Raw genomic sequence first — 20,800 nt, 5'->3', positions numbered from 1 at the left:
TAATGTTGCCTTTTTTTCATCCCTTCTTAGATTATAGGGAGGAACAGAGTTTCTAAAGGAACAGATTTCTTAAATGAGGTTAAGATTACTTCTTAAATATGGCAGGTGTTAGAAGGCAAAATAAACAGCCGCATAGCTACCATAGGGCTACATTCAGCTTTCCCTTGCCACAGGAGTTGGGCTTTGAGACAGGAATTCTTGTATAGTCAATGATGTTCTTGAACACTGTAGTAGGCTGCCTCTAAAATGGCCCCAATAATCCTAACCTCCTGGTATTCACACCCTTGTATAATTCCCTGACCTACCTAATGACTCATTTCTAACAGAATACAGGCAAAAGTAACAGGATGTCGCCACTAAGATTAGGTTACAAAAAGATGAGAATTAATTTCTTGTTCACCCTCTCCTACCCTTTCATTTGATCCTTCTGATGGAAACCAGCTCCCTATAGAGAGGCCCACATCCACATGGCAAGGGATTGAGAGAGGCCTCTGACCAATAGCCAGCTAGAAACTGAGGCCCTCAGACCAACAGCCTGTGAGGAGATGAATCCTACTAACAACTATGTGAATGAACTTGGAGGCAGATTCTCTCCCAGGCCAGCCTGGAGACGTCTGCAGCATCAGCCCACACCTTTACTGCCTTGTGAGAGACCCTGAGCCAGGGGACCCACGTAAGCCGTGCAGATCCTGACGCACAGAAACTGTGAGATAATGTTTGTTGCCGTATGATGCTAAGTTTGTTACACAGCAATAGATAACTAATTCAAACACCATAAAACTCCAATATTTTATTCCATCACACAAACTGAGAACTGCCAAGAAATGCTATTACTACATATACATTTTTAAAAGCACATGTGTTGATTTTAAAAAGTTAACAAACTAAGCATACATGCTTTCACCTACTAATAGACATTTACTCTGTTCACTTGTAATTTTCTATTACAAATCAGGGAAAAGACATTATTAGATATTAGCTGTAGAACTATGAAAAAAGAATTTTGCAGAAACACAATTTTAAAGAAGTATTGCTTTGAGAACTATAATCTCAATTATAATACAGCTGAGGCCTCAGAAACTGAATATTTTTAAAGCATTTTACCAAACATTCTTTAAGGAAAAAAAATATTGTATTGAAGTAGGACATCATTATATCTATTCAGTACTGGTTTATTTTTGTATGCTCATCTTCTCTTACTGTGTCCCAAACCTCTTTACAAGCTAAAAGGTAACTGTCTCCAAAATTAATCCTGTTCTTAAAGAAAGGTACTTATTGAGTACTGCATTTGCTTCTTCAAATTCTTCAGCCTAGTTTGGGAACATACCATCTAGATTATTTTTATTGTTTTAGTTTTGTATTTTCTTTAGTCTTTAAAAAAAAAAACTAAATTTAGAACTTCACCATGTAGATTAGTGTTTGTCTAGTAAGCTTCTGCATAAGCAAAATAAAACGTCTGAATTTGTTGCTCTGGACTAAAACCCCTCAAAACCAGATTATGAGAATTGAAAAAAAAAAAATTACTGAAACGAGTTACTATCTATGACGTGTTTTTCTAACACAGCACATGAGAAGATAGGATATATAGTAGGTCTAAGCAACTATGACAACAGTTTTCAAATAGAGGCCCTCAGATCCCCTAGGTCCAAACTATTTCTACAGGAATATTAAGATATTAATTGTTTTCACTGTAGTGACATTTGCACTAATGGTACAAATACAACGGTGGATAAAACTGCCACCATTCACTTCAGAATGCCTGTGATGAAGCAGTAAAAGTTAGTTTACTAAATCTCTGTCCTTACATGTCTTTTTAATATTGCAAGTGATAAAATGAGAAGCACACGAGCACTCCTACAGAACACCTGAGAAAAGCACTTGTGTGACTAGTTGTGAACTGAACCAATACCTTAACGGAACACCATTTTTACTTGAAAGAATGACTGACAAACAATGGTTGTTATTCCAACTTGAGTTTTTGACAGATGTTTTCTCGAAAATGAATGATGAGAGCCTGTCATTTCAAGGAAAATAAAGGATAGTATTTATCGCCAATAATAAAACTCAAGCTTTCAAACAAAATTAGAATTTTTGAAAACCTGTATCCACGAACTGTGAGCTTGACAGCTTCTCAAGAGTATTTTGATGAGGTTGATGGTGATGTTAATGAATATAATGTTTTCATGTTACATAAGGAAATGTACCAATATTTAGAAACTTTCAGTGAACCAACATTTTCCATGACCAGCGCAAGATGTTATAATATTGTGCAAGGGTAAAAGATTCATTGAAATTTCAAGAAAGACCAAGGTTTGGGAGAGTGTCCATAAAGAATATCCACAATTACCTAAAATAGTTATTCAAATATTCCTCCTTTTTCCAACCAAATATCTGTACGAGGCTGGGTTTTCTTCATATTATTTCAACCAATACAACATATCACAACAGACTGAACGTAAAAGCAAATAACAGACCAGACATCAGAGATTTATGAAAAATGTAAAATTGTGCCACTAGTTTTACTCTCACTGAAACTTTTTGGTTTAGGAAATATGGTCATATTTCATTAAAACATTAACATGTAACGAGTTTACTTTAATGAATTAGTATGTTAAATATTTAATTTCTAATGACAAATATCAATAAATAATTTACATAAACAAAAGCTCCTTGGGCCCTCAATACATTTTGAATAGTGTAAAGGAGTCTTGACTCTAAAAACTTGGAGAACTACTGCCTTTTTCACTCTCTTTTCCTCCCCACTTTCAGAATTTCTTCCTTGGAAGAAACATCTCTTCAGCATTCTATATTAACCTCTGTGGTTCCACTGGGGCTAGTTTTCCTACGTCCTTCCCATCTTCCTCCCTGCCTCCCTCAACCCAAAACCTGGTCACAGGTCTCTATCAGCCCATCCATCCCATTCCCAGGGATTAGCTGGGAGAGGCTATGTGATTACTCACATGGGCTAAGCCAAGCAAATCTGGGTCTTCTCTGGGACTAGAGCTCTCTTTCTGGGAGATCTGGAGTCACAAGGACGATGTTAGCCAGCCTGGGATAGCTGGCGTTTATCTTGCCAAGAGAGAGTTATGTGAACCAAATTGTTTGCTAGAGGGTCACAGATATGTATACTTTCAGCCTTGACTGTGAGAATGTCCATTTCACTGCACACCTGCTAACATTTTTAACAATCTGATAAATATAAAAGCTGCTACCTGGAAGAAAAAAAAGTTCCTATACAATATAATTTGTTACAACACCTCCAGAAACCAATTCATCAATGAGAATGGAAAGCCATCACGTCTAGGAAAGTTTCAAATAACATTATCTATATGCACAAGGATTTAGCTCTAGCTATTAATGTTCAAAGCACTATTTAAAATAGAAAAAAAAATAGAAACCACCTATATGTCCAATACCAGGAGACACAACTGACTCAATGCTATAGTCACGCAACAGAATCACACATGATAATTAAAAACATTGTGGAGGAATAAGTTATTTGCCTACCTAGTTTCTAGACTTCTTACTATAAGAATGTCTTGTTTACTACCTCTAGAAACTGAACCTTCAGCACAAACTCTACATCATGTTTAAGATTTCTTCAGTGTAATATTTAAGACAGCTTGTTTTGAAAGGGATCTAAAATATGACCAATATTTAAACCTAACCATTAACACTTTCAATCTTTTATATACTTCAAGCTTTATAATTTTGACAAGGTGAACAACTAAGCTTTGTATCTTGAAAATATAGTTTCCTTACTATTCCTCTTTAAAATGACCCATGATGTATCGATTTTTAAACATTAGATGCTGCTCAAAAATCCCAATTTAAGTTCAAGCAGTTTTCCTTACAATGAGTCTTTGAAGTGCTTCTAACGCAGCTCTCTTTCACCAGATATGAAAATTTTACACTTAAATAAATATAGAACAATTACCTAAGTATCCAACTATTCAGGACCTTTGTTTCTCCTCCATTCAACTCATAGTTTTATAGCGATTTTAAGGCTTGAAGGATGAAGTTGTCTGTGACCACCACCATAAAGGTTACCATGAGTGGACAAATTTCAAACAAGTTCACCACCACTACCATTACCACCATAAAATGTTGTGCTGTACTGTCCTAAACTGAGACAACACAACTCAAGCTTAATCAAACCAACCTCTTTGCTTGTCATTGCTTAAGAAAAAGAGTTTCTGCTTTGTTCAGGACATAACTTTCTATATCTGTTTTCTACATAAATCCACTAAGAGACCAATGCATGCCTCTATATCAGGCACCAGCCAGCAAAACTGCCTGCCAGAATAACTCAGTTTCTGTTATCTTTCCAAATGATAGAACATGACCATCTCCAAGAATTTCATCAATCTGAAAATTGATGGGAATACTTCTTGTTGAAGGTTCAGAGGTATAACATTTCTAATTCTTCTGGAGACCAGTTACGAGACACATTACTTTCACACTTTGCTGTTCAATAAATATGGGGTGGAGAATGAAATAAACTGACAGAATTACCATACAGTACCTTAATAAAATTCTAAATGCTCTTACATAAAAAAAGCTACCAAAAAGAGACTGCTCCTTGCTAGTCATTTTACAAGTAAACAACTAAGTATCTAACGTGACCAAAGTCCACCAAGCAGACCAAAAACACTGACACTTTGTAAAAGAAAAATGCATGCATACCCCTGTGATCGGAAAAATGCTTAAGTATTCTGAGTAGCAAAGTACAGCTAATCAAAACATTATTCTAGTAAACTGAGGCAGAGAAAACAAAAGTGCTGAAGAGGATTCAAACCACCTAATCTGCAGAAACCACTGGATGGTTTCCCTGGTTCTGAGTCTGCTTCAAAATGATCTCTAGAAGAGAGGACAGAACACTACTACAGCCTTGGAAAAAGAGACCCCTGGCTTCATCACTCTGGCTCTCTAGTAATGCTTTACATTTGGCAGCGGCTGCTTCAATGCAATTCTCCACCCTTGAACTAGCTGACATTTATCTAATACTACCCTTTTCCAGGTCTAAGGAAGTTTAACCAAAAAAAGCAAGCTACTAAGGGATACACCATTCATAAAATGGAAACCAAAGTCTTCTCTTCATATATCTGTTCCTTTCAAGGCAGGCCATAAAAATGGGGATGAGGGAGGATAGATAACAGCTAGAAATTTGACTCTATATTATAAATGAGTCAGATGAATGAAAACAATGATTCCTCTGGCCTGAAAGTACCACTTAGGTACTTAGCATGACAGTTCTGATATTTCCAAATGATTCTCTAGGAGTTCAATTTGGAAAGGTAATCTGTCCCAGGAGGATAAACCAAAGAAAAGATCTTGGGCTCTTTAGTCAAGTTTTTTCATTATTTCCTTTGTATAACCTTGGCTGGGCTATTTTTTATCAGCATAAAGACTAAAAATATGAAAAATTAAGAAATTATCAACTCTGATTTATTTTCCATGAAAAGCTATTATAAAGCATTCTCAAAATACAGGCAGACCTCATTTTATTGCTCTTTGCTTTACCGCGCTTCACAGATACTGCATTTTTTACAAGACCCTCCACCAGCAAAAAGACTATGACTCACTGAAGGATAGAATGATATTAGCATTTTTTAGCAAAAAAGTATTTTTTAATTAAGGTATGTACATTGTTTTTAGACACAACGCTACTGCACACTTAACAGATTACAGTGTAGTGAAAACATAACTTTTGTATGCACTGGGAAACCAAAAACTTTGTGTGACTCTCTTTATTGCAATATTCGCTTTATTGTGGTGGTCTGGAACTGAATCCGCAATATCTCCAAGGAACGCCCTGTAAAGTGTTATTCTGCCACAATGACATCACTTTTATATTGGCAGAGAACGTTATCATTGCTAAAGACTTTTCCTATATATGCTCTCATGCAGCACAAAAAGTAGTATCTATTTTTTAGAAAAACACAACAAAAGAAGTGCTTAAGGTCTCAACTAAGTAAAGACTAAATCTTTTTCTCTCTCCTAAACTCAAGAGCTCTAACATTTTTTAATTTAGTATCTTGCTATTGGGGGGGCTGGGGACTTTTTAGTAATGATGAACAGAAATTTAATTAGCTAAACAAAAAAGGTTCTACTATAAGTAACCCCTGGCAAATAGCCACTCATGCAGAAAGAGTAATGATTTATGCTACACAAATAATAAAATATGAAGTTGTTATTCGTTTTCCAGTTAATTTACTTCCTGGGGGGGAATTTTCACTCTAAGATAATGATTCCCTACCAAGAGTTCCCAGGTACCAAGAAGTCCAGAAAAGGAGTAATGGAGTTGCCAAGTTATGTTAAATATTTCAAAAGGACTTAAAAAAAGCCATTTACTAGCTCCCAATAAGGCTGCACAGGTTATTAAAACAAGCTGCTTTGCTTTTAGGTGTGATGGTAACAACTGGTTGTTACCACTGACTGGCAATTAGATCTCTTTACCGAAAATGGAAAAACAATACTTAAGTTTGCATGACAATCTTTCATATCATGAGTTCACAGAAAAGAACTAATAAAAAAGACTCCAAGTTCAAAATAGCACTCTTTTCCCTTCATGTTTAAGATTAGAAGGAATTTATAAAAGAGAAAAAAGTTTAGCTCAATTCCCTTGGCCTAGAGTGTAAAATGTTGGTTTTTTTATTTCTTTAAAACTGTCTTCTGGGGCCCCGGCCCCACGGCTGAGTGGTTAAGTTCACATGCTCCGCTGCGGCAGCCCAGGGTGTCGCCAGTTCGAACCCTGGGCACGGACATGGCACTGCTCATCAGGCCATGCTGTGGTGGTGTCCCACATGGCACAACTAGAAGGACTCACAACTAAAGTATACAGCTATGTACCAGGGGGATTTGGGGAGAAAAAGGAAAAATAAAATCTTTAAAAACAAAAACAGTGGCCGGCTCTGTGGCCGAGTGGTTAAGTTCGCACGCTCCACTGTGGCAGCCCAGGGTTCGGATCCTGGGCGCGGACATGGCACTGCTCATCAGGCCACACTGAGGCGGCGTCCCATATCCCACAATTAGAAGGACCTGCAACTAAGATATACAACTGTTTACAGGGGCGGTTTGGGGAAATAAAGCAGAAGGAAAAAAAAAAAAAGATTGGCAACAGTTGTTAGCCCAGGTGCCAATCTTTAAAAAAAAAAAAAGGAAGATTGGCAACAAGTTGTTAGCCCAGGTGCAAATCTTTAAAAAAAAAAAACTGTTTTCCTTATGAAGTTGAAGTCAAATTACAGATTTTCTATCAAACCCTCAGTGACCTTTTACATATTTATGCGCTATCCATGACACTTTCTTTTTTCTTTCTTTTTTTTTTTTGAGGAAGATTAGCCCTGAGATAACTGCTGCCAATCTTCCTCTTTTTGCCGAGGAAGACTGGCCCTGAGCTAACATCTGTGCCCATCTTCCTCTACTTTATACGTGGGATGCCTACCACAGCATGGCGTGCCAAGCAGTGCCATGTCCGCACCCGGGATCCAAACCTGCGAACACCGGGCCACCGAAGCGGAACATGTGCACTTAAGCACTGTACCACCAGCAGGCCCCACCATGACACTTTTTCTTGATGTTATCTCTGCACTTTTGACAAACTCCTAGCAGTTAACTTATAGGATAGGTAAGACTTTTGTTCAAACAGAATATAGCTAGAATGGTGGTCAGATAGTCAACAGAACAAATAATTGCTGCGCATTTACTGAAAGGAAGATGGAAAGCATAATTATAGACAGTATCCCCCTGCCACCATAAAAAAAAAGACTTAGGGGCCAGCCCGGTGGCACAGTGGTTAAGTTGGCACATTCCGCTTTTCAGCGACCCAGGGTTCGCTGGTTCAGATCCTGGATCTGGACTTGGCACTGCTTGGCAAAAGCCATGCTGTGGTAGGCGTCCCACATACAAAGTAGAAGAAGATGGGCATGGATGTTAGATCAGGGCCAGTCTTCCTCGGCAAAAAGGAGGATTGGCAGTAGTTAGTTCAGGGCTAATCTTCCTCAAAAAAAAAAAAAGACCAAAAAAATAAACATCCAAAACTATTATAATAGAACATAAGAAAACACAACCAAAGCAGTAAATAGTAAGGACTACAGAAGGGGAGAAAGGGGAAATAGATATCAGCATGAACTGAATATGAGCAGAAGAGCCTTGAGGGATGGTCAAACATGGAAAAACAGATTGGGGACAGGGTAAAGGGGCACATTCCATGTGGGAAAACCTGCTGATGCAGAAGCCTGAAAGAAAACGGGGACTCAGTATCTTTAGAGGATTATTCAGAAATTGGCATGCATGCACATAAGTAAACAACTAGTAAGGTACCATTTACTCAATCCCTACAGAAACTGCATAAGGCTGCTTCTTGGTAAACACGAAGAAGACAGGGCCTGGCATGTAGAAGAGCTCAAAAAAATTGAGGAATAAGGGGAAAAGTTAAAGAAGAGGTCAAACATTTCTTTCTACAATTTACTACATAATTTACAAATCACAAACACAGCAGACAGGTCCTGGCATTTGAAATCCAATCCCATTTTTTCCTTGCTCTTTCCTCTCTAAGAAAATACCATCAACATAAGCAATCCAGGTAGATTTATCAAAACACTCATCCATGCTTAAAAAGACTTTATCTAAAAGATACCCACTGAAATACTTTACAGATGAAGTCATATGTCTGGAATCTGCGTCAAAATAATCCAAAGTGGAGTACAGATGAAATAAGATGGGCCAAAAGTTTCATTGTTGAGGCTGGGTACATGGAAGTTCTTCACACTATTCTACTTTCGTATATGTTTGATGTTTTTCCATAATAAAAAGTTGACACACATTTCTATCCACTGAGCATCGACCATGATACTCATCTTCTGATAATGTCTATCATAATTCACTAGCATCTCAATTTGAATAGTTTCTACTAGTTTTACCATTATACTAATCCCCACCAAATCCTCCTTTCGCTGGGTGTCTCTAATTCATTCTTGTTTCATTTCCTAATCTAGGTCATCACTCAATATCTTTGTATGCAGCAGACTCCTACCAGCCTCCAGTAAGGTTCTTGATGGGGCACTGCTGGCATTTGAGGTGGGATAATTCTTTGTTGTGGCAGACCGCCCGAACGTTATAAGACGTTTGGCATCCCTGTACCCTTGGCACTAAATGCTAGCACAACGCCACCACCACTCCACCCCCACTGGGATAAGCAGAACCTCACACACATTTTCTAATGCCACCCAGAGTAGAGCATTGACGACTCCTAGTCCTGGACAGCAAACACATTTTCCCAACTTACCTGACTAACTTAGTAGTTCTCCACAGCTTACTACAAGTTCAGTCTCCTGTCATTTTAACTAGCTATACCTTTTCCCCATCTTCTAACAGAATAATCACCACTCAGGCCAGTCGGTCTCCTTATTATCACCTACCTCATGCTCACTACTACTTTCTGTTCCCTATTCGTAGAAAATCTCCTTCACCAGCCTATATCCTGGACTTCTCAAGTCTCATCATAACTTCTCCACTCCTAAGCAAACCACATTTTCTCAAGCTTTGGTGTCTCTTTTGGATAGAGCTTCCTTTGCCTGAAATGCCCTTTCACTCCCTTCTAAAAGCCTAGGCACCTGTGAAAGCCCAACTCCACTGTCAGCGTCTCCTCAAAGCCTTCCTTGAAGCGACCCCTCCCCCAGCCCCGGTCAAAATTAACTCCTGTCTTCAGCTTTCATAATGATACCATAGAACTTGGTCACACTTTGTTGTATAAAACTCTTCTCCCAAGAAGACTGAGTTCTGAAAGCAAAGACTACTCTGCTCAGTTCTGCAAAACCAGCGCCTAGAATAGAACACTTACATGTTCAATAAGTGAATTCTGTCCTCAGTACAGCACTTAGACTGTACCAGGTTTTTAGGTTTTGTTTTTTGGGTTTTTTCCCGGAAATATACACCTACTACCCCAGATATTCTGAAAACTATTTTAATGTTAATTATCCTAACTTCAAGGGCTTTGCAAACTCCCGAGTACCAGGCACACTGTAGTCACCTGAATCGCCAGTGACTTAACCCAAGGGAGTTGACGCCAGACTTGGTTTTAGCCGTATTTACAGAGAAACATGAAACTACAATCTTGACTCCTGATACAATAAGGAGTATATTCTGCAGTTTGGACCAATACCCTAAATCAATTTCACAATGAACAGCCTCATTATACAGTTCTATGAAAAAACTTATTTAACACTTGTTATTTTACCAAGCCTTGGGTTTCTAACGACCTTTCAGTTTAAACCAAAGAGTGAGCTTTAGTGTCTTTTCGGATTTGTGACATAAAATGGTCTTTCTGGGCAGGAGACTTGGGCACGTATCTCCACCCCCTGCTCCGGACATTAAAGGCTCACAGCCAGGAGGGGCTGCCTAGACAGACACCCGCCACGCCACCTGCCGCAGCCGAGGTACAATGCGCCTTTGGGAAGCGCGTTAGCGCACGGCCAGGCCGGCAGGAAGGGGGTAATTCGAACAGTACCAGAGGCTGCATTCTAAACTTTTTTTCCTCACATGCGTCAGTTTCCAGTGTTCGTTTTTCCTTAAACACAAACTTAAAAGATAATTGGGTGAATAAGCGGGACCAGGGAAACCTGACAGAAGAACGAGGCGTTAAAACTTGACGGCCTTTCCCCGTCGCCACCGGGGCTCAAACAGCAGCAAGAGCCGAGCCGCCCGGCCACGACCCTGGGGCAAGCCAGCTGTGGGCTGTCATGGCGAGCCGGCGAGGGCTCCGGCCGCCGTCGTCTCCCACCTCGGGGAGCGGCGACAGGGGCCGAGAGGGGCCAGCAGCCCCAAAGCCGAGCCCCGCGGGAACAGCCGGAGAACGCGCCGGCCGCTTCCTCCCACCCCGCTCTCACGCAGTCGCCGCAGAGCCTGGCCCGGGCCCCTCGCCGGGGAAAGGGGGGCCGAGAGGCCTCTCCGGGGAAGGCTCCCCTTTGTCCGGGGACTCGGGGCCCCCGTTTCTGCCCTCGCCGGCCCTAGCGGGGCTGCGCCCGGGCGCCTCACCATGATGTTGCAGTGTAGGGTGAGCGGCGGCGGCGGCGAGTGCGGGCTGCCTGGCGGCGCGGGCGGCGGCACCAGGAACTGGCAGTGCAGCTCGTCCAGCTTCCAGCTGACGATGCGGAATCGCTCGTGGTTCTTGTCGAAAATGGACGCCAGGAACTTCAGCTCGGCCTTGAGCCCTGACACAGACATCTTCCCCTCATCTCCGGCGGGCGGGGTGTGGAAGGGGAGCCGGGCCCAGAGCCGCCGTCACGGCCGCGACCGCCCCGCGGGGACGGCCCGGGCCGCGCTCCCGGGGCTCCGCCTCTCCCTGCCGCCGCGACCTGGGTCGGATCGCGGCTGGAAAATGGCGAGGGGCGCCGAGGCCTTGGCGGGCGGCTGTGCGACGGCCTGCGCGGCTGCTCCCTTTGTAACTGACTCCACCGGCAGGAGGTGTCGGCCCCGCGGCTTAAAAGGGCAACAACGACACCGCCCCCGCTACCGCCTGGGAAAGGGCTGCCCCCACCCCACCCCCATCCCCATCCCCATCCCCTCCCCCATCCCCATCCCCATCCCCTCCCCCATCCCCTCCCCGCCCCGGCGCGCCCTGCGCGCCCCTGTTCCGGCGCGTGCACGTAGCTGGCGCGCGCCCCCGCCTGGCCGCCCCCTCCTCGCCGGGACCCAGCCCCTTCCGCCCAGCTCATCTGCTCGCCTCCTCGCTCCCGCGGACCCAAGGCTCAGAGCCAGCCGGTGCCCCGGGCCCTGATCACCGGGAAGAGCCAGAGGCCTCCGCGCGCCCCTACTCCCCGCCTGGGGCCAGACACGTGCGCAGCATATAGCTCCGGCCACGTCGGCGCGGCGGCGGGTGAGTGCCGGCCCCGGGGGGCGGCCCCTTCCCAGGCTCTGAGGGAGCCACCCGCTCACCTGACTCAGGCGGGGCCCTGGTGGGAGACCCCGGCTTGTGGGCTGCCGGCAGCACTTTGGACCGAAATTGGCCCACCTAGCTTCATCTCCGTTACTCTCAACCTAGTCCGAGCCACCACTTCTCTAGCCTGAGTTTCCGCCAAGACCTCTCCGGACTCTGCTCCCTCCCTGCTTTCGAACCATCGTTTTACGGAAGATGATGATTCGGCCCCTGCCAGCCGCTCCCTCCCACCTCCCATAATTTTATTCTTCCCCTTATCCACTACCTCTGTTCACTCAGACATTCATTTTCTCTCTCTCTCTCTCTCTCTCTCTCAACTGCCTTGAGGTTTTGCCCTGTTTCCCAAGCTTAAGATAACCGTCTCCACCTCCCATGGAGACAGGGCTGGCTTATTTTCAGTCAAGTGTTAGCTCTAATGTCATCTCAGAGAGGGCCTCTCTGACCACCCCATCTAAAATAGTTACCCAGTCACCCTGTATCACATCATCCTATGTTAATGTTTTGCTGAGAACATATCACGTCTGATATTTTTCCTATTTGTTCATTGTCTCTGCCCAATACGAATGTCTTATTCATATCCCCAGGGCCTAGAACAAGGTCTTTTATACAGTAGGCACACAATGTTATTGAATGAATGCTCCTATCTGGAAAGCACAGCACTTAACACAATCCCTGGCACATTCTAGGCGCTCCAAGAATGGATAAAGGACTGCATGGCAGACCAAAGGAATACAACATAATTGGGCGGGCAATTAATAGTGTGTTTAGTAATATGTACTAGAGGCAGGACCAATTTCATGGGTGTGCAACCTATGTTGTTGCACAGGGTTCCTAGCTTAGAAGGGCCTTGTGCTTGGTTTAATGCTCTGCTGTAGTCACTTTGAAATTCTTAATAATTTTTCTAGAAGGGGCTCTGCATTTTCCTTTTACACTGGTCCTGACTAGAAGTACCTAGCCCTCTCTGGTGCCTAAATGTCTTCTGCTTCATGACCTACAAGTGGTCCCTGCTGTACTGGTCCCATAGATGCGAAAATACAGAACAACACAGGGAGATAAGTCCACTGAATGAGAAGCATTTATAAATATTTTATTTTCATTTGCTTCTGAGATATTGTAACATGTTATAATGCTTCTTAGCCTTTCATGGGGGTCATGGACCCCTTTGGGAATATAATAAAAGTTATGATCCATCCTCCCAGGAAAATACCTCTGCATATAAAGTGTTGTATTTGTGGGGATTCAACTGGGACTGGGAGGAGAAGGTGTCAGTCCTGAGCTCTGAGCCAGAAATAACTAGGATGCTGTACTGGCATTATTGCTGGGTTAAGTGCGGGAGTGGCTTGCTGCTTTCTTTTTCCATCAGTCCCCAGTACTCTTGGGACCCTAACAGCCATGGCAGTCACAGACAAGGATTTGAGACAAAGGGGAACAACCTGTTCAGAATTTGGTATGACTTTGGGAAATAAAATGCCCTGACCAAGTTATTTAATCTGTCTAAGCTTTATTTGGTTATCTCTAAATTGCTATGAGAAAAATAAAGAGCTTTATAAATTGCAAATGCTTTCACTAGTTATATCTCAAATATATATATAAATATTAACTTTGAAATAGTTTTTTGAGCATGTGCTGTGTGTCAAGTTCTAAGAGAGCTAGGAAGATAAATAGATATAGTCCCTGAATTCAAGAAGCTTGAACACTGTTTCCTGGTAATTTAGGCTGCAAATTACAGAAAATCATGACTTAAAGTGGCTTGGACAATAAGGAAATGTATTGCTCCACGTAATGGGAAGTCAAGAAGCAGGGCAGGCTCCAGAACTGGTTGATTAGAGCTTCAATAATATCAAGAGCCCAGATTCTTTCCATCTCCTTTGTCAGGCCGAGGTACAAGCAAGGGAGCTACAGCAAGGGAGATATAGCTGTGCTTGCAGGTCACATCCAGACATGACAATACCCAGAGTCAGAAAGGACTCTTTGTTCTTTGTCTCCTTCCAAGACGTGGGGACTTTTCCAAGAATCCACCCAACTGGCTTCCTCTCTGTCATTGGCCATAAATGTGCCACATGTACACTCCTAAACCAATCACAGGTAAATGGATGGCATCACTCACTGGACTTCCAACCATCTGGGACAGAAGGGATATTGGGGAATCTAATACAATGTCTACTACAGACACATAAATAAAAACAACATCAGATCACATATGATAAGAGGTTCAAACTATGGAACTACTACATATCAAGGGAGGAAGAAATTAACTCCAGAAACTATCTGCATAAAAGTATGGCCATGTTCAGGGAACATCCAAGAGCCCAGTTGATTATACAGTACAGCAAGGAGCCAAGAAGAAGATAAAGTTGAGATGTTATGTAAGACCTGATTTTGGAGCCCTGAAATACCAAGCGAGAGATTGCAGTTTCATTCAGTGAAAGGCATCACTTTTAAAAACCCAGCGTTAGTGTACAAAATAGATTGCGATGGGTTTGAAACTGTGATGTAGCTACCAAGAAGAGGTGGGAAACCCAGATTCTAGATCTGGCCTGCCATTAATTCAATGGGACAAGTCACATCCAGCTCTGAGGTTCTCCAGCTCCAAATAATATTGGATTGGTCCAGGTCAATAGTGAGAAACACTGAAGTAGGAGAAGTGGCAGTGGGAATGAAAAGGACTACACTGATTCTAGGAATATTTCTGAGGTAGAACTGCTAGATCTTAGAGTCGATGCAGGAATAGAGGGAGAGAGAAGTGTTGTTTTATTTAAAGTAATACTTTGAAGTTTCTAGAACAGGTGTCTGGGAAGGAGTGATACTATTGACACAGCCAGAGAAAGATGAATTTGAGGTTCTGATAGGACTTCAGGTAGAGAAGTTATGTTATAGGTCTGGAGTTTACAAGGGAAGTCGGAGCGAGGGACATATAATTGTGGGTCAGCCACATGGGGTGATGATGGAAGCCATGGGCATATGATCATTGAGTCATAGGGGTTGGAAGACAACTTGGGCCATTGAAGGAACCCTGAGGAAGCCCCACCATTGGTGGTTTAGTGGGAAAGGAATCATCAGAGAGGCCAGAGGATGACCTATATGTCGAATTATCTGTGGAAAGGATAAGAAAGATCAGGACCAAGAAAAAGCCATAGGGTCAAGGCATTAGGAAGTCAACGTTGTTTTAGAAAAGAACCATTGCAATAGAATGTTGGACATGGGATGGAAGTGAAGACAGTATATGTAGATTACATCCTTGAAAGCTTTCAGAGTGGTGAGACAGAGAGATGCAACAGTCATTTGCAGTAGCAAAGCAAAGGGAAGCTTTAGGGTTTTGTTGTGCTATTATAGTACAGACAGACGTGGATTTACTTTGAAGCTTAAACTTCAGAGCCCCTTACACTTGCACAGACCCCTTCTAAATAAATATTAACTGGGGCTAGTCCCAGTGGCCTAGTGGTTAAGTTTGGCACGCTCCTCTTCAGCAGCTGATGTTCGGTTCCCAGGTGCAGACCTACACCACTCTGTTAGTGGCCATGCTGTGCTGGCAGCCCACATACTAACACAGGAAGATTGGCATGGATCTTAGTTCAGGGTGACTCTTCCTGAGCAAAAATAAATAAATAAATAAATATTAACATTTGTTCCTAAATTGGCATTTGTAATTTTGTATTCTTTTTCTTTTTTATTTTATTTTATTGCAGTAACATTGGATTATAACATTATATAGCTTTCAGATGTACATCGTAATATATTTTGAATTCTGTGTAGATTACATCATGTTCACCACCCAAAACTAATTATAGTCCATCCCCTCACATGTGAGCCTAATCACCCCTTTTGCCTTCCCCATTTACCCCTTCCCCTGTGGTAACCATCAATCCAATCTCCGTCACTATGTGTTTGTTTGTCATTGTTTTTATCTTCTCCTTATGAGTGAGATCATACAGTATTTGACTTTCTCCCTCTGACTTATTTCACTTCACATAATACCCTCAAGGTCCATCCATATTGTCACAAATGGCCAGATTTCATCACTTCTTATGGCTGAGTAGTATTCCATTGTGTATATATACCACATCTTCTTTATCCATTCATCGCTTGATGGGCACCTTGGTTGCTTCGGTGTCTTGGCTATTGTGAATAATGCTGCAATGAACATAGGGGTGCATGTATCTTTATGCCTTTGTGTTTTCAAGTTCTTTGGATAAATTATCCAGCAGTGGAATAGCTGGATCATATGGTAGATCTATCCTTAATTTTCTGAGGATACTCCATACTGCTTTCCATAGTGGCTGCACCAGTTTGCACTCCCAGCAGCAGTGTACGAGGATTCCCTTCTCTCCACATCCTCTCCAACACATGTTTTCTGTCTTGTTAATTATAGCCATTCTGACTGGAGTCAGGTGATATCTCATTGTAGTTTTGATTTGCACTTCCCTGATAGCTAATGACGTTGAACATCTTTTCATATGCCTGTTGGCCATCCCTATATCTTCTTTGGAGATATCTCTGTTCAGATCTTTTGCCCATCTTTTAATTGGATTGTTGGTTTTTTTTGTTCTTGAGGTATATGAATTCTTTGTATATTTTAGATATTAACCCCTTATCTGGTATATGGTTTGCAAATATCTTCTCCCAATTGTTAGGTTGTCTTTTTTCCGTTTGTTGATGGTTTCCTTTGCTGTGCAGAAGCTTTTTAGTTTGATGTAGTCCCATTTGTTCATTTTTCCTTTTGTTTCCCTTGCCCGGTCAGACATGGTACTTGAAAATATGCTGCTAAGACTGATGTCAAAGAGTGTGCTGCCTATGTTTTCTTCCAGACGTTTCATGGTTTTGGGTCTTACATTCAAGTCTTTAATCCATTTTCAGTTGATTTTTGTGCATGGCGTAAGGTAATGGTCTACTTTCATTCTTTTGCATGTGGCTGTCCAGTTTTTCCCAACACCATTTATTGAAGAGACTCTCCTTTCTCCATTGTATGCACTTGGCTCCCTTGTTGAATATTAGCTGTCCATAAATGTGTGGGTTTATTTCTGGGCTCTCGATTCTGTTCCATTGATCTGTGTGTTTGTTTTTGTGCCAGTACCATGCTGTTTTGGTTACTATGGCTTTGTAGTATATTTTGAAATCGGGGAGTGTTATCCCTCCAGCTTTGTTCTTTTTTCTCAGGAATCCTTTGGCTTTTCGGGGTCTTTTGTTGTTCCATATAAATTTTAGGATTCTTGGTTCTATTTCTGTGAAAAATGTTGTTGGAACTTTGATAGGGATTGCGTTGAATCTGGAGATTGCTTTAGGAAGCACGGACATTTTAACTGTGTTAATTCTTCCAATCCAAGAGCATGGAATATCTTTCCATTTCTTTGTGTCGTCTTCGATTTCTTTCAACAATGTTTTATAGTTTTCGGTGTACAGATCTTTCACCTCTTTCGTTAAGTTTATTCCTAGGTATTTTATTCTTTTTGTTGCAATTATAAATGGGATTGTATTCTTAATTTCTCTTTCTGCGACTTCGTTGTTAGTGTATACAAACGCAACCAATTTTTGTATGGTGATTTTGTATCCTGTGACTTGACTGTATTCATTTATTTCTACAAGTTTTTTGGTGGATTCTTTAGGGTTTTCTCTGTATAAAATCATGTCTGCAAAGAGCAACAGTTTCACTTCTTCTTTTCGAATATGGATCGCTTTTATTTCTTCTTCTTGCCTGATTGCTCTGGCTAGGACTTCCAATACTATGTTAAATAAGAGTGGTGACAGTGGGCATCCTTGTCTGGTTCCTGTTCTTAGAGGGATAGCTTTCAGATTTTCTCTGTTGAGAATGATATTTGCTGTGGGTTTGTCATATGTGGCCTTTATTATGTTGAGGTGTTTTCCTTCTATACCCATTTTATTTAGAGTTTTTATCCTAAATGGATGCTGTATCTTGTCAAATGCTTCTCTGCATCTGTTGAGATGATCATGCGATTTTTATTCTTCATTTTGTTAATGTGGTGTATCAGGTTGATAGATTTGCGGATGTTGAACCATCCCTGCATCCCTGGAATGAAACCCACTTGATCATGATTTATGATCTTTTTAATGTATTGTTGTATTCCATTTGCTAGTATTTTGTTGAGGATTTTTGCATCGATGTTCAGCAGTGAGATTGGCCTGTAATTGTCTTTTTTGGTGTTGTCCTTGTCTGGTTTTGGTATCAGGATAATGTTGGCTTCGTAGAATGAGTTAGGAAGCCTCCCCTCCTCTTCAATTTTTTGGAAGAGTTTGAGAAGGATAGGTATTAAGTCTTCTTTGAATGTTTGTTAGAATTTACCAGGGAAGCCATCTGGTCCTGGACTTTTATTTTTTGGAAGGTTTTTGATTGCTGTTTCAATCTCCTTCCTGGTGATCGGTCTATTCAAAGTCTCTACTTCTTCTTGGTCCAGTTTTGGAAGGTTGTATGTTTCTAAGAATTTATCCATTTCTTCTAGATTATCCAATTTGTTGGCATATAGCTTTTCATAGTATTCCCTTATTATCTTTTGTATTTCTGAGGTGTCCATTGTAATTTCTCCTCTTTCATTTCTGATTTTATTTATTTGAGCCTCCTCTCTTTTTTTCTCTGTGAGTCTAGCTAAGGGTTTGTCAATTTTGTTTATCTTTTCAAAGAACCAGCTCTTGGTTTCATTAGTTTTTTCTATTTTTTTTTTTAGTCTCTATTTCGTTTATTTCTGCTCTGATTTTTATACTTCCTTCTGCTGACTTTGGGATTTGTTTGTTCTTCTTTTTCCAGTACTTTAGATGCTCTGATTGTTTATTTGGGATTTTTCTTCTTTGTTGAAGTAGGCCTGAATTGCTATAAACTTCCCTCTTAGAACTGCTTTTGCTGTATCCCATAGATTTTGGCATGTCGTATTTTCATTTTCATTTGTCTCCAGGAATTTTTTTATTTCTCCTTTGATTTCCTCATTGACCCAATCATTGTTCAGTAGCGTTTTGTTTAATCTCCACATTTTTGTGGCTTTTCTGGTTTTCCTCCTGTAGTTGATTTCTAGTTTCATAACTTTGTGGTCAGAAAAGATGCATGGTATTATTTCAATCTTCTTAAATTTATTGAGACTTGTTTTGTGGCCTAATATGTGATCGGTCCTGGAGAATGATCCATGTGCATTTGATAAGAATGTGTATTCTGTGATTTTTGGATGGAATGTTCTGTATATATCTACTAAGTCCATCTGGTCAAATGTGTTGTTTAAGGCCAGTGTTTCCTTACTGATCTTCTGTTTGGATGATCTATCCATTGGTGTAAGTGGAGTGTTAAAGTCCCCTACTATTATTGTGTTATTGCCTATTTCTCCTTTTATGTCTGTTAATAATTGCTTTAGATATTTAGGTGCTCCTATGTTGGGTGCATAGATATTTACCAAGTGTTATATCTTCTTGTTGGATTGCTCCCTTTATCATTATGTAGTACCTGTCTTTGTCTCTTGTTACAATTTTGTTTTAAAGTCTATTTTGTCTAAGTATTGCTACCCCCGCTTTCTTTTCTTTGCCATTTTCATGGAATATCTTTTTCCATCCTTTCACTTTCAGTTTGTGAGTGTCTTTAGGTGAAGTATGTCTCTTGTAGGCAGCATATACATGGGTCTTGTTTTTTTTTATCCAATTGGCCACCCTGTGCCTTTTGATTGGAGCATTTAGTCCACTGACATTTAAAGTAGCTATTGAGGGCTGGCCCGGTTGCACAGCGGTTAAGTTCGCACATTCTGCTTCTCAGAGGCCCGGGGTTTGCCGGTTTGGATCCCAGGTGATGACATGGCACTGCTTGGCACGCCATGCTGTGGTAGGCATCCCATATATAAAGTAGAGGAAGATGGGCATGGATGTTAGCTCAGGGCCAGGCTTCCTCAGCAAAAAGAGGAGGATTGGCACTAGTTAGCTCAGGGCTGATCTTCCTCAAAAATAAATAAATAAAGTAACTATTGATAAGTATGTATTTATTGCCGTTTTGTTATTTTTTTGTTCCTGGGTGTTTTAGCACTTCTTCTCTGTTCCTTTCTTTTTCTCTTGCTCTCTTCCCTTATGGTTTGATGGCTTTCTTTAGTAATATGTTTGATTTCTTTTGTCTTACTTATTTGTTTACTTATTATAGGTTTCTGATTTGTGATTACCATGAGGATCCTACATAATATTCTATGTATATAATAGTCTATATTGAGTTGATAGATTCTTTAGCTTGACCTCTTTCTAAAAGCTCTACTTTTTCACTCCCCTCCTCCCACATTTTATGTTTTTCAAATCATATTTAATCTCTTGTTTTGTGTGTGTCTATCCCTTACCTTCTTATCATTGAAATAGGTAATTTTAGTACTTTTGTCTTTTAACCTTCATATTATCTTCACAGGTGGTTGATCTGCTACCTTTACTATATTTTTACCTTTGCCAGTGATTTTATTGCCTGGTGGTGGTGGTGGTGGTGGTGGTTGTTGTTTGATAATTTTTTTATCCCTATTTGTGGTCATCACTTTCCTACTTAAATAAGTCCTTCAGCATTTCTTGTAGAACTAGTTTCTTGGTGATAAACTCCTTTAATTTTTGCTTGTCTGGGAAGCTCTTTATCTTTCCCTCCATTCTGAATGACAACCTTGATGAATAGGGTATTCTTGGCCAGGTTTTTTCCTTTTAGCACTTTAAATATGTCATGCCATTCTCTTCTCGCCTGTAGGGTTTTAGCTGAGAAGTCCACTGATAGCCTTATGGGCTTTCCTCTGTATGTCACTTGTTGCCTTTCTCTTGCTGCTTTTAGGATTCTCTCTTTATCTTTAATTTTGGACATTTTAATTATAATATGTCTTGATGTGGGTCTCTTTGGGCTTATCTTGTTTGGAGCTCTCTGTGCTTCCT

General features: G+C 41.1%; 1 protein-coding gene and 1 long non-coding RNA gene across 8 annotated transcripts in view; one reads left to right on the top strand and one right to left on the bottom strand.

The window, feature by feature from the left end:
* The window catches only part of UBE2Q2 (ubiquitin conjugating enzyme E2 Q2), a 62,484-nt gene extending 50,855 nt beyond the window's left edge, over positions 1–11,629 (bottom strand). For 2 of the 3 annotated variants that reach the window (XR_011501624.1, XM_014856448.3), the window contains exon 1: positions 11,035–11,629. Coding sequence is in view for 2 of the 3 variants with exons in the window: in XM_014856448.3 (XP_014711934.1) it covers positions 11,035–11,223 (189 nt within the window). In the remaining variant the exon portion in view is untranslated. The remainder of the gene's footprint in view (positions 1–11,034) is intronic. The other variant, XM_070504399.1, reaches the window with a different exon arrangement.
* LOC106840837 (uncharacterized) overlaps positions 11,604–20,800 on the top strand; it is a 42,755-nt gene continuing 33,558 nt past the window's right edge. For 2 of the 5 annotated variants that reach the window (XR_011501628.1, XR_011501626.1), the window contains exon 1: positions 11,604–11,875. This is a non-coding gene — a long non-coding RNA (uncharacterized lncRNA). The remainder of the gene's footprint in view (positions 11,876–20,800) is intronic. The other 3 variants (XR_011501629.1, XR_011501625.1, XR_011501627.1) reach the window with 3 other exon arrangements.

Source organism: Equus asinus, chromosome 2, assembly GCF_041296235.1.
Source record: "Equus asinus isolate D_3611 breed Donkey chromosome 2, EquAss-T2T_v2, whole genome shotgun sequence".
NCBI classification, from domain to species: Eukaryota; Metazoa; Chordata; class Mammalia; order Perissodactyla; family Equidae; genus Equus; species Equus asinus.
This window is presented reverse-complemented; position numbering and strand designations above follow the sequence as displayed.